Here is a 14,601-nt window from a genome sequence, read left to right as displayed (position 1 = left end):
GGTCTCCGAAATTCTAGGAAGCCATAACATTTAAATTCTTTCTAGGAAAATATAAATCATAGAGGCCACCACCCAGATTTTACTCCAAAAAGTGTGGCTCATGGACGTTGTACAACAAGCCAGACACTATGCCTGGAAGGACATTATACAGGAATTACAAAACTTTAAGCTTCATTACTCACTAGCTAGGTTACTTAAGGCAGGTTACTTAAGCTTTATGAACATCATTTTTCCTACCTATAAAATGCAAATATTACTTTTCAGGGTTGTTATAAAACTTAACTTTGATAAATGTGACATGATACTTTATAAGCAAAATACCCATTTCATCAAACCACTTACTATAGCAATTCAGAAGCATAATTTACATGTACATAATTTACATGTACTTTATTAACATATCTTCCTATATATTTGTTAAGTTATTCTGGGGCAATATTTTCATAGCGTAGCACAAGTTATATAGATCTGAAAGTTTTAAACTATTTTCAAAATCATTTTCTAAATTGAAACTTTAATTTGTGGGAACTAGATTTCTTCCCTTTGGTCCACGTATATATTATAATTGGTATAATATCTATGATTTTCACTGAAGACAACAAGCACATTTTAAAACACTTTTACCAAGATTTTCCTCCAAAGAGGAGAAAGAGCTGCTAATTTAAGTATATAAAGAAAAACAATTAACATTTAGATTCACATTCTAGATATTCTTCTGGTTGTGATTTTGAACAAGTGTTAGGCAGCAAGGCTACCAAGTTCTCTGTCCTCACAGCCTGTCTCAATTAAATACATGGGAACAGCATGGAAAGACATATTTTCTCTTTTGTATTAGCTGATTTTATAGTTTACCACCTACCACTTGCTTCCTAACTAAGTTTTTAAAGTACTTTGCATTATATCTAGAATGAGTGTATAGATTATCATTCAAAACAAGACACTGTTGAAAATGAAATAATATTTTGATAATTAACTTGGGAAGACAGGCATGAAATACTGGACTTTCCATTTACATAAGCTATGACTGCTCGATTTTTAGCCTTATTTCCCTAAATTTTGATAACAAAATATACAGAAAGATGAAACTCTGACATATACTTGTTGGTATCCTTAAAAACCAACAATGGGAAATGTTAAACTGAATGAAATTGTTAACTTTCTTGTTTGCAGTGAGTTATTAAACATACAAAGCAACTATTGAAAAAGTTCACTAAAACGAAGATCTGTGCTATTCAATGTATGGCCACTGAGCACTTGAAATGCAGCTAGGAAGGAACAGAAAATTTAATTTCATTTAAATTTATTCTAATTTAAAAATTAGTAAACTATTTTGTTAAACACAAATGCATTGCTTTGGTAGGACTACATTTACTTGAACTATTATACTGTATGTTATCATAAGTTTTTTTGTTTTAATTAGTTAGACATGACAGTACAATGATCTTGACATATTATACATTTGAATCACATGGGGTATAATTTCTCATTTTTCTGAGTGTACAGGTTGCAGAATCACATTGGTCATGCAGTCACGTATATACATACAGCAGTAATAAAGTCTATTTTATTCTGCTGCCCTTCCTTTCCCCCCTTCCCCTCCCCTTCCCTCCCACCACTTCTCTCTACCCAATCTAATGTGACACACTTCTTTTTTTTCCCTCACATTGTCATACATGTATTCTGTCTAATGATGAGGGTCTCCTTCCATCTTCCATGCAATTCCCTTTCTCCCTCCTTTTCCCTCCCACCTCTCTTCCCTATTTAGTGGTAATCTTCTTCTCATGCTCTTCCTCCCTATCCCATTTTGAATCACCCCCCTTATATCAGAAAAGACATTTGGCATTTGTTTTTTAGGGATTGGCTAACTTCACTTAGCATAATCTGCTGTAGTGCCATCCATTTCCCTGCAAATGCCATGATCTTGTTATTTTTTAGTGCTGAGTAATAGTCCATTGTGTATAAATGCCAAAGATATGGAACGCTTCATGAATTTGCGTGTCATCCTTGAGCAGGGGCCATGCTAATCTTCACTGTATTGTTCCAATTTTAGTATATGTGCTGCCGAATCGAGCACATCATTAGGTTTTATTGTGTTATTATAGCACATATATAGGGCACATTGTCTTTTCCAATATTATATGTAAATACATCACCAATGTACCCAGCATCAGTAAATATTTTCAGTTTGAATGATTTTTTTTCTATTTACAGATGTAACATTATGTGTTTGTATATTTTATGCAGATAGCATGGATTAGATTACAACCTATGTAAATCTGGCTGATTTAAATTAAAATATTAAATTAAATTAAAATATTTATCAATATTTTAACTAATTACCTTTTTTAGTTTATCAATAAGCTAAAATTAGGCACATTACAAATACAAAATTGAGAGTAGACACAGAAGCTTGTATTACAACCAGATTAGTAAAAAATAAATAAATAAATAAAAATGAAACAGATTGGGAAAGACATTTCAGCTTTCAAAATAAATGACTATTTACCTATTCTTCCATCAATGGGCATGTGAGGTGGTTCTTCCTTTTGACTATCATGAATGATATTGCCATGAACATGGTTATACAAATAACTGAGTTCCCTGTTTTCAAGTCTTTTGAGTATTCACTTGTTTTAGTCAGCATTTTTGCTGTTGTGACTAAAAAGACCTGATGAGAACAACTGTAGAGGAGGAAGAGTTTATTTGAGGGCTCACGGATTCAGAGGTCTCAGTCCACAGACAGTTGGCTCCATTCCTCAGGGCTTAGGTAGGCAGGGCATCATGACAGAAGAGTGTGGCAGAGGGAAGCAGTTTACATGATGATCGAAAAGTAGAGACACCCCATTTGCCAGATAGAAAATACATACCCCAAAGCCATGTCTCTAATGCCCCAGCTCCTCTAGCCACACCCCACCTGCCTTCATTACCACTCAATTAATCCTATTAGGTAATTAATTCACTGGTTGGGTTAAGGCTCTGGTGACCCAATCATTTCTCTGTATCTTCTTGCATTGTCTCACATGTAAGATTTTAGGGGACACCTCACATCTAAACCATAACAACATTTAAATATGGAATTGATGGGTTATACTATTAATTTTATCTTTAATTTTTTAAGAAAATGTTCTACTGTTTTCCACAGTAGCTGTATCTTACTACTTTCTAGCCAACCATAGACAAATATTTCAATTTTCCCACATCCTCACTGACACTTGTTATTTTCTGGGTTTTGTTGTTTTAATGGTCATACTAATGAATATGAAGTGGGGATTTCATTGAGTTTTTGTCTTACATTTTTCTAATAACTAGTGATGTTTAATACTTTTTCTTGTGCTTATATTTGTACCTTCTTTGGGGAAAATACCTATTCAAGATTTCTCTCTAGTTGAGTTGTTTGTATTTTGTTCTTGACTCAGGAGTTCCTTGAATATTCTATACATCAATCCCATATTAGGTATATAATTGCAAGTGTATTCTCCCATTCCATAGATTGCCTTTTCATTCTGTTGATAATTTTCTTTAATGCATAAATTTTAAAAATTTTGATGAAGTCCAGCTTATCTATATTTTTGTTATTGTTGTTTGTACTTTTGGTGTCATAGAAGAAATTATTGCCAGATGAAATGACATAAAGCTTTCCCCCTGTTTTCCTCTAAGAATTTTATAACTTTAGTTCTTAGATTTCAGTCTTTAATCTACTTTGGTTAAATTGTAGGACATAGTGTAAGGCGAACACCTTCATTGTTTTACATGTGGACATCCAGGTTTCCTAGAATCATACCATACATCTAAAACACTGTCTTTTCCTCCATTGAATGATGTTGGCACCCTTGTCAAAAATCATTTGCTTATATATTCAAGGGTTTATTTCTGGGCTTTCTAGTTTATTCCATTGGTCTATATGTCTTCTTTATGCCAGTAGCACACTGTTTTGATTACTGTTGTTTGTTTACAAAAATAGAATATAAAATATCCCATTAATTTTTCTAATGATTGAGTAATATGAAGAAATTAAAACAAGTTAATGACATAGTCATTATAATGGTGGCTATTTTAGGTCAAGTGGGTAGAGAAAACCTCTTTTAGGTGACTTCTAAACTGAACTTAAGTGACAAGAGGGTGACAGCCTTGAAAATATCAGGAAAAGCACAAAAGTTCAGGAGAAAGGTAAAGGCAACTAGGAAGAGTAAATATCAGAGCAAGCAACTGTCCCAGCTATTTTGCAATTCTAACATTCTTTAGAGGACCTATTCATTCCTGGAAATATGCACTATTGCCAGTCACCAACCATGAACCCACTACCCTATATCTATAACTCTAGGCCAAGATGTACCTATTCTGGAAGTTGGGTGTAATAAGAACTCATAAGCCACCAAGTCTATACCTGTGCTATGGCCACAACAAACCCAAATTCTGGTTAACTGATTTAAAAGAGCATGCTGTTAAGAAGAAAGAAAATAAGACTGAAGGATTAATACAAATTTCAAACGGGAGTCAAAAAAGAATGCTTTGTACTCAGAGACCAGCATAAACACGGTTTTTCACAGCCACAGATAAGTGGAAAATCTGAAGATTTATTCAGGAAACAGAGAATAATTCAGTTTAGCAATAGCACAGGACATATGAAGATACCAAGATAAGATATAAACATGGTTCGGAAAATATTACTGAATATTTTTTATGCTGATTTAATGCAGTGGAACCTAATTCTGTATGAAATTAAGAGGACAATAGTGAATGATCTAGAGGGTGGGTGTAGAACAGAGTTTGGGAATTAAGAAGGCAAAGCTACTGTAAATATTTGGGTAAAAATTAATGATTTATTGAGCTCAAGTAATAAATTAATTTGTTGGAAATTACTTTTCAAAATGCTAAATGTCCTCAGTTGGCAAGAGAATGGTGAAAATAATGTTCCCATGCACTTCAACACATTGCTGGTGGAAGTGTATTTGGACAACTTTTCTGTTGTATAATTTGATGGGATTGGATTAAAGATAATGGAGGAATGGCCAGAAAGTTCCAAAGAATGACAGATTTTAAGGATGAAAGATACTATGGAAGATGCTACAGAATCCTGGTTGACCAATATGACCAATGAATAGAAAAGAGGAATCAAGAGATGATGGAAAAGACCAGCACAGCAACTAACAAAGAAAAGCCAGGGGCCAGATAGATTCTCAGTGGAGGTCTACCAGACCTTTAAAGAAGAACTAACACCAATACTATCTCTCTATGAATCTCTTGCTTTTTTTTTTGTTTTTCTTTCTTGTTCTATTTTGTTTTTCTTTTTTTTTTTAGTTTTTTTTTTCTTTTTTCACATCAAGGAAAGAAAACTTCGAACCAATGTCTTTGATGAACATAGATGCAAAAATCCTCAATAAATTACTGGCAAATTGCATACAAAAACACATTAAAAAGATAGTACACCATGATCAAGTAGGTTTCATTCCAGAGATGCAAGGCTGGTTGACATACAGAAATCAATAAAAGGAAATTCAGCACACAAATAGACTTGAAGACATGAATCACATGTTTATCTCAATAGATGCAGAAAAAGTATTAGATAAAATACAGCATCCATTTGTGTTTAAGCACTAGGAAAAATAGGTATTGTAGGTACATACCTCAACATTGTAAAAGCTACATACATTAAACCCAAGGCCAACATCATGGAGAAAAACTGAAAGCATTCCCTCTAAAAACTGTAACAAGATAGAGATGCCCTCTTTTATCACTTCTATTCAACATAGTCTTTGAAACACTTGCCAGAGCAATTAGAAAAAAAAGAAAGAAACTAAAGAAATGTAAATAGGAGCTCAAACTATGGCTGTTTGCTGATGACAGGATCCTTTATTTAGAAGACCCAAAACACTGCACCATAGATAACGTCTAGAACTCATGAATAAATTCATCAAAGTAGCAGGATACAAAATTAATTCCATAAATCAATTCTGTTCCTATATACCAATGATGAATCATCTAAGAAAGAAATTAGGAAAACTATACCATTTACAATAACCTCAAAAAAACCCCACAAAAACCTTGGATATCAATCTAACAAAGACATGAAAGACCAACAATGAAAACTACAAAACACTAAAGAAAGAAACTGAAGAAGACTTTAAAAGGTGAAAAGATCTCCCAAGTTCTTAGATACACAGAAAAATAATATTGTCAAAATGGCCATACTACCAAAAGCACTATACAGATTTAATGCAATTCCTATTAAAATCCTAATGACATTCTTTATAGAAATAGAAGAAGTAATCATGAAATTCATTTGGAAAAATAAGAGACCAAGAATAGCCAAAGTGATCCTTAGTGGAAAAGGTGAAACAGGAGGCACCACAATTCCAGACTTCAAATTATACTACAGACAGAGCTATAGTAACAAAGCAACATGGTGTTGGTACCAAATCAGACATGAAGTCCAATGGAATAGAATAGAATTGTCTCGCACTAGATGAAGGTACCAAAAATGTACATTGGAGAAAAGACAGTCTCTTCAACAAATGGTGCTGGGAAAACTGGAAATCCATATGTAGTAGAATGAAATTGAACTTCTGTCTCTCACCCTGTACAAAACTCGACTCAAACTGGATCAAAGACTTAGGTATTAGTCTAGAAACCCTGCACCTACTAGAAAAAAATGTAGGCCCAACACTTCAACATATTGGCTTGGAAACAGCTTCCTTAACAAGACTCCTAAAGCTCAAGAAATATAATCAAGAATCAACAAATGGAATGGCATCAAACTAAAAGCTTCTTCACAGTAAAGGAAACAAGAGCATGAATAGAGAGCCTACAAAATGGGAGAAAATTTTTGCCAAGTGCATCTCAGAGCACTAATCTCAAGGTTATATAAAGAACTCAAAAAACTTAACACCAAAAATCAAATAACCCAATCAATAACCGGGCAAAGGAACTGAATAGGTAGTTCACAGAAGAAGAAATACAAATGGCCAAATGTATGAAAAAAAATGTTCAACATCTCGAGCAATTAAAAAAATGAACATTTGGGGCTGGGGATGTGGCTCAAGCGGTAGCGCGCTCGCCTGGCATGCATCCAGCCTGGGTTCAATCCTCAGTACCACATACAAAGATATTGTGTCCGCTGAAAAAACTAAAAAAAATAAATATTAAAAAAATTCTCTGTCTCTGTCTCTCTCTCTCTCTTAAAAAAATGAACATTAAAACTTTAATTTGCCCATCAACAGATAAAAAATTTGTGATATATACATATACATATATATACATACACAATGGAATATTACTCAAGCAAAAAGAAAAATGACTTTATAGCATTTGCCAGTAAATGGATAGATCTGGAGACTATCATGATAAGTGAAATAAGCTAATCCCCAGAAAATGTTTTCTCTAATACATGGAAGATAACCCATAATAATGGGGAAAGGGGAAGAATAGAAGTTCAGAGGATTGGACAAAGGGGAATGAAGGGAAGGGAGTGGGGATAGGCACAGGAAAGACAGTATAAAGAATGTGATATAACTGTCTTATGTACATATATGAATACATCACAGTGAATTCCATCATTGTGTACATTCACAAGACTGGGGCCCTATTAGAATAAAATATATTTCATGCTTGTACAAGTTTATCAAAATGGACTCTACTGTCATGTATAACTAAAAAGAACCAATATTTTTTTTAAAAGTAGGAGAGCAGATTCAAAGGATCATAAAGACCTGCCCTGGCAAACGACTGACATGCTGTGTAACCTTGGGCAAACTCCTTTAAACTTAGTGTATTTAACTTGTAAAATGGTAGTGACAGGGAGCAGTTAGAATAGACAACCTCAACTGTCCTTTCCAGTTAAACAATTTTGAGATTTTAAGGCATTTTATAATTGTGAATCTCATTATAAGCTTTTAATTACAGAATAATCTCTCAAAATAGGCTATAAGCAACTTTAAGGAAGTGGTTTATTATCTTATTCTTTCTAGCATATTAGTTTTGTATATTAATAAAATTATGATTACAAATATTTGGTCTTTATAGTACACTTGAAATTAATGGAAATACATGTGCCTCCTCTCCTTTATTGTGTATATGTATGTTTATATTATAAAGCCTGGCATGATACTATGTTTTTATAACCTTTTATTTTTCAGTATTATATATTAAGCAGTTTCCCATACAACCTTAAAAATTCAAAATCATGCTTTTATTGGATTTATACAGACATATAGGTAGCCATAATCTAATCAACCTTCCATTTATTTCATTTATTAATGTTGTTAATAACATTGCATCATATATATATATCCTAATGTACACCTATGCATTAGATAAATGTCTCATTTAATGAATACAATTTTTAGGGTTTTTTTTTGTTTTGTTTTTGTTTTTGTACTGAGGATTGAACCCAGGGGCATTTAACCACTGAGCTACAACCCCAACTTTTCTTATCTTTTGAGACAAGATCTTGCAAAGCTGCTTAGGGCCTCATTAAGTTGCTGGGTCTGGCTTTGAACTTGTGATCCCATTGTATCAGCCTCCTGAGTCACTGAGATTACAGAGTTTTGATACAGACACACCTTGGATATATTGTGGGTTATGTTTCATATAACTGCAATTAGATAAATATCACAAAAAAGCAAGTCATGAATATTTTTGGTTTCCTAGTGCATATAAAAATTATGTTTATACTACAGTTCAAGTGTACAATAATAGCATTATGTTTAAATAAAAGATATGGTTTAATTAAAAAAAAACCTTATTGCAGAAAAAGGCTAATTCTAAAGTTGGAAAAATGGTGCCAATAGACTTTGCTCAATGTATGATTAACACAAATCTTCAATTTATTAAAAAAAAAGAAAAAAGAAATAACAGCAAATTACAATAAAACAAGTATGCCTGTGCATTATCAAACTCTACTCCAGAAAATTCATCAATTATATTTTCATCAGTAATATATCAGTATATATTTTGCTCTCTTCTTGCCAAATGTAAACATTTAGCATTTTTTTAAAAAAAGGAACTCTAGCAAATAAAAAATCATTTTAATTTACTTTTGAATGTACAAAAGTTAAATGTGGGCTCTTTTATTTAAAAAAAATCAATAATTCTATTAATTTATGAACATTTTCTTTTTTATTGTTTATAAGACTATATAATAGGGATATTAAACTTTCGCCTTTCATGTATTAATACACATTTCATTATTTTGAATATAGAAGTTGTAAATAATTGTTTTTCTATTCAATTCCATCTTTTACTTTTTTGCTTGAAATATCTATCTCCTTAGGCTACATCTGTTCATCCATAGTTTCTTCTAGTTCTTTTATTATATATACATAACATTAATCATTCACCAATTTCAGGCACAGTTTTTTTTCCTGATGTGGACATTAAGTGAAACTCTAAATTTTAAATATTTTCACTCAAATCGGTTACCATTGTTAACTTTTAGTTCTGTCATTCTGTTTTAATAGCTTTTCCTAAGGTAATAATTTACCTGCAAATTCCTTCCTTAACAGTTCAGATTTCTCATTCCTTTTTTGTTGTTTTCTTTGAGAACTTTGAGAACATTGTCGGGAGGGGAGGAGAGGTAATGAATGCAGGAATCCTTTTTTTAATCATTCTTGCATCCCTTGGAGCTAATGGAATGTGTTCTGTCACAACTTAATATTAAGAGAGGAGGGATCCACAATTGTCTAGCGGACCAAACGTCTTTAATCTATTTAATTTTGGAAGGGATATACCACTACCGCATTTCACAGATGCAGAAATTCAGGTCAGGAAGGTTATGTAACTTGCACAACGCCGCTGGGTTAAAGTGAAATCTCGCCCTGACTGCAAATCCTTTTCTACATGAATGGTGGCTATACAGCCTCAGAGGAAAGCTTGTCCTGCCACCGCCGGTGTGTTCCCTCTCTTCCCTTTTGATCTAGAATAGAATAGGAAAGCAGTAAAGACCGCAGTAGGTAATCGGTCACCCTTTGGCAAGGCTGTGCAGGTTTTCCGCTGTAGTCCACACCAGCCCTGTGGCGAGACGGGTTCTCACGCTGTCACCCACACAGTTTCCAGGCTTTTCTGGACTAAGGGGAAGCAGATGTTCTGAACTTGGGCGGCGGGGCCACCCTGTGGTTGTCAGGCGGCTCAGTGCGTGGAAAACCCGGGTTCTCCGCGGGCTCCAGTTGGCCTCCTCCAGAGCCGACTCGCTTCTCGCTCCCGCCACATCTTCTCCGCCCCCTGCAGGCCGGGAGGTGGGACCGCCCGGGTCACAAGCTGGCGACCTAAGGAGCCCGGGCAGGCAGAGCGCTGACGCGGAATCGGCCGCTCAGGCTCCCGGCGCACTCCCCCATGGCGCGCGTGCTGATCGTGGGCGCCGGGCTGACCGGAAGCTTGTGCGCAGCGCTCCTGAGGAAGGTTGTTTCCGGTCCTCTGTACCTCGCCGTGTGGGACAAGGCTGGGGACTCAGGTGGGTTGCCTGTCGGCCCAAACCTGGGAAATGCGTGAGCTCTCAGCTCCAGCACCCCGATGGCCGCTCCTGCGCAGTGGGCGCCATGTCACGTGACCGGACACTTCCCCCCAGTTCCGGAGCCGGCCTGACCGGGAAGGGGCTGTCATTCCCGGGGCCGGGTTCTGCTGATGCTGCCCAGTTAGGCCTGCGGGGGTGGCCTGAGAGGCGCCCTCTAGGAGTTCGCAAAGCGGGAGCCTACCCGGTTTCTAATAAATGGACTTTTGCCTTTACCTGCCTGCCATTGCAGCTTTCCACAGATTCTGAGCTTCCCCAAGTGGCTGCCCATGGACCATGCCTTTCAAAAACCTAGTTTTCAAAATGCTGTCATTCTCTGGACTCTTGAGAGTGTGAAAGAAACGACCCCGCTGATTCTGCCATTCTGGCTTTTCATCAGTCATTTTATTTATCCATCCCAAACCTCCATTCATTCCTTGTATTCAAGTTAACATATGCACTAGGAAGTGGGAGACGCTGCTACAGGTACTCAACTCCTTTCCTTACTCCTCCCTACTTAAAAAAAATCTCTAATGACCAAATTATCTGTTTACTTTCTTTTTTTTAAGAGAGAGAGAGAGAGAGAGAGAGAGAGAGAGAGAGAGAGAGAGAGAGAGAGAAGAGAGAATTTTAATATTTATTGTTTAGTTTTCAGCGGACACAACATCTTTATTTGTATGTGGTGCTGAGGATCAAACCTGGGCCACACACATGCCAGGCTAGCTCGCTACCGCTTGAGCCACATCTCCAGCCCTGTTTACTTCCTTATGATAATATTAGGTGACAAAGATTTCAACTTAAAAATAATTTTGTTTTGCAGTCAATGGCTTTATTACTTAATTAAAAAAAAATTGTTCTAATTAGTTATGCATGACAGCAGAATGCATTTCAATTCATTGTACACAAATGGAGCACAACTTTTCATTTGTTGGTTGTACACGTGTAGTCACACCTCTGGTGCACTCATACATGTACCTAGGGTAATGATGTCCCGTCTTATTTCACCAACTTTCCTACCCTCATTTCTCCTCCCTTCCGTTTCTTCCCCTTTGCCCTATCCAAAGTTCTTCCATTCTTCCCATGCAGTGCACCCCATTATGGATCAGCATCCATTTATCAGAGAAAACATGTGGCTTTTTTTGTGGTGGGGGGGTGGACTTACTTTGTTTAGCATGATATTCTCCTACTCCATCCATTTACCTGCAAATGCCATAATTTTATTCGCTTTTAATGTTGAGTAATATTCCATTGTGTAAATGCACACAGTGTTTTTTTTTTATCTATTCACCTATTGAAGGACATTTAGAATGGTTCCACAATTTAGCTATTGTGAATGGAGCTTCTATAAACATTGATGTGCCTGCATCACTATAGTATTCTGATTTTAAGCCTTTTGGGTATAGAGGAAGGAGTGGGATAGCTGGGTCAAATGGTGGTTCCACTCCAAGTTTTCTAAGGAATCTCCATACTGCTTTCCAGAGTGGTTGCACCAATTTGCAGTGCCACCAGCAATGTATGAGTGTACATTTTCCCCCATATCCTCATCAACACTTATTTTTGCTTGTGTTCTTGATAATTGACATTCTGACTGGAGTGAGATGAAATTTTAGAGCAGTTTTGTTTTGATTTACATTTCTCTAATTACTAGAAATGTTGAACATTTTATCATATATTTGTTGATCAATTGTATATCTTCTTCTGAGAAGTGTCTAGTTCCTTGGCCCACTTTATTGATTGGGTTATTTGGGTGTTTTTTTTTTTGTTGTTGTTGTTGTTGTTCTTGTTTCTTTGTTTGTTTTGGTGTGTGTGTGTGTGTGTGTGTGTTAAGTTTTTTGAGCTCCTTATATATCCTGGAAATTAGTGCTCTGTCTGATGTGTGTATAATAAAGATATTCTCCTACTGTGTAGGCTCTCTCTTCACTTTATTGAATATTTCCTTTGCTGAGAAGTTTTTTAGTTTGAATTCATCCCATTTGTTGATTCTTGATTTTATTTCTTGTGATTTAGGAGTCTGGTTAAGGAAGTCAGGCCCTAATCCAACATGATGAAGATTTGAGCCTACTTTTTCTTCTATTAGGTGCAGAGTCTCTGGTCTAATTCCTAGGTCATTTTCCCACTTTGAGTTGACTTTTGTGCATGGTGAGAGATAGCAGTTTAATTTAATTTTGCTGCAGATGGATTTCCAGTTTTTCCAGCACCATTTGTTGAAGAAGCTATCTTTTCTTCAATATATGTTTTTGGCGGCTTTGTCTAGTATGAGATAACTGTATTTTTGTGGGTTTGTCTTTGTGTCCTCTGTTCTGTACTATTGGTCTACATGTCTATTTTGGTGCCAGTACCATGCCATTTTTATTACTATAGTTCTGTAGTATAGTTTAAGGTCTGGTACTATGATGTCTCTTGCTTCACTCTTCTTGCTAAGGATTTTTTTGGCTATTCTTGGTCTTTTTTTTTTCAAATGAATTTCATGATTGCTTTTTCTATTTCTATGAGGAATGTCATTGGAATTTTAAGTGGAATTGCATTAATTCCCTATAATGCTTTTGATACTATGGCGTTTTTGACAATATTAATTCTGCATATCAAGAACATGTGAGATCTTTCCACCTTCTAAGCTTCTGTCTTCTTCAATTTCTTTCTTTAGTGTTCTCTAGTTTTCATTGTATAAGTCTTTCACCTCTTTTGTTAGATTAATTCCCAAGTATTTTTTTAGGTTATTTTGAATGGGGTAGTTTTTCTAACTTCTATTTCAGAGGGTTCATCACTGATGAATAGAAATGCATTTGATTTATGGGTATTGATTTTATATCCTGCTACTTTGCTGAATTCATTTATTAATTCCAGAAGTTTTACTGGTACAATTTTTTGGATCCTGTAAGTATAGAATCATGTCATCAGCAAACAGTGATAGTTTGAGTTTTTCTTTTCCTATTCATATCCCTTTCATTTCTTTTTTCTATCTAATTTTTCTGGCTAGAGTTTCCAGGACTGTGTTGAATAGAACTGGTGAAAGAGGGCATCCCTGTTTTGTTCCAGTTTTTAGAGGGAATTCTTCCAGTTTTTCTCTATTTAGAATGATATTGGCCTTGGGCTTAATATAGATAGCTTTTACAATGTTGAGGTATATTCCTCCTATCCTTAGTTTTTCACAGGGTTGTTGTGAAGATTAGGTGGGATTATATGTAGAACAAATAAAGGGCTAAATAATAATAACTATTGTTTTATCAAATGCTCTTTCTGCATCTGTTGAGATGATCATATGATTTTAAGTCTATTGATATGTTGAATTACATTTGTTGAGCCAACCTTGCATCTTTGGAATGAACCCCACTTGATCATTGTTCACTATCTTTTAAATATGTTTTTATGGGATTTGCCAAAATTTTATTGAGAATTTTTGCATTTATGTTCATAAGGGCTATTGGTCTGAAGTTTTCTTTCCTTGATGTGTCTTTGTCTGGCTTAGATATCAGGGTGACACTAGCCTCATAGAATGTGTTTGGAAGGGTTTCTTTCTTTTCTATTTCATGGAATAATTTGAGGAGTATTGATATTAATTCTTCTTTGTTCTAGTAGACTCAGCTGAGAATCCATCTGGTCCTGGGCTTTTCCTTGTTAGTAGGCTTTTGATGGCATCTATTTCATTGCTTGAAATTGATGTGTTTAAATTGTGTATGTCCTGATTCAGTCTGGGCAACTCATATGTCTCTAGAAGTTTGAAGGTGTCATTGATATTTTCTATTCTATTGGAGTATAAATTTTCAAAATAATTTCTAATTATCTTCTATATTTCAATAGAGCTTAAGAATAATTTTTAAAAACACATTTGTAAAGAAATTTATGTGGGGTAATCTGTGATGAATTGCATTACTTCAAAAAGCTCATTCTAATGTACTGACATTTTCCTGTGGATTAATTCCAGGGGGAAGAATGAATACTGCCAGCAGTCCTCATAATTCACAGTGCACAGCTGATTTGGGTGCTCAATATATCACCTGCACTCCTCATTATGCCAAAAAACACCAAACGTAAGTTAGTTGCAAGTGGTGAAATCAGTTTTAGCAGTTGTTTGCTATAAAAGGACACAAATAATTTATTTTTAATTTACTTTAAAAATGCCA

At 35.3% G+C, this 14,601-nt stretch overlaps 1 protein-coding gene and 1 non-coding gene across 9 annotated transcripts in view; one reads left to right on the top strand and one right to left on the bottom strand.

Moving 5' to 3' along the window:
* Positions 1-1,967: 1,967 nt before the first annotated feature.
* On the bottom strand, positions 1,968-2,074 carry LOC120886044 (U6 spliceosomal RNA). Its single transcript, XR_005728817.1, has one exon. It is a non-coding gene; the product is annotated as a U6 spliceosomal RNA (small nuclear RNA).
* Positions 2,075-9,945: 7,871 nt separating this feature from the next.
* Positions 9,946-14,601, top strand: part of Rnls (renalase, FAD dependent amine oxidase) — a 387,611-nt gene continuing 382,955 nt past the window's right edge. For 2 of the 8 annotated variants that reach the window (XR_005728657.2, XR_013436078.1), the window contains exons 1-2: positions 10,081-10,444; positions 14,403-14,508. Coding sequence is in view for 4 of the 8 variants with exons in the window: in XM_040273777.2 (XP_040129711.1) it covers positions 10,327-10,444; positions 14,403-14,508 (224 nt within the window). In the remaining 4 variants the exon portion in view is untranslated. Of the gene's footprint in view, positions 10,967-14,402; positions 14,509-14,601 lie in introns of all 8 variants that reach the window. The other 6 variants (XM_040273777.2, XM_040273778.2, XR_013436093.1 and 3 more) reach the window with 5 other exon arrangements.

The sequence above is a fragment of the Ictidomys tridecemlineatus genome, chromosome 1 (assembly GCF_052094955.1).
Source record: "Ictidomys tridecemlineatus isolate mIctTri1 chromosome 1, mIctTri1.hap1, whole genome shotgun sequence".
NCBI lineage: Eukaryota > Metazoa > Chordata > Mammalia > Rodentia > Sciuridae > Ictidomys > Ictidomys tridecemlineatus.
This window is presented reverse-complemented; position numbering and strand designations above follow the sequence as displayed.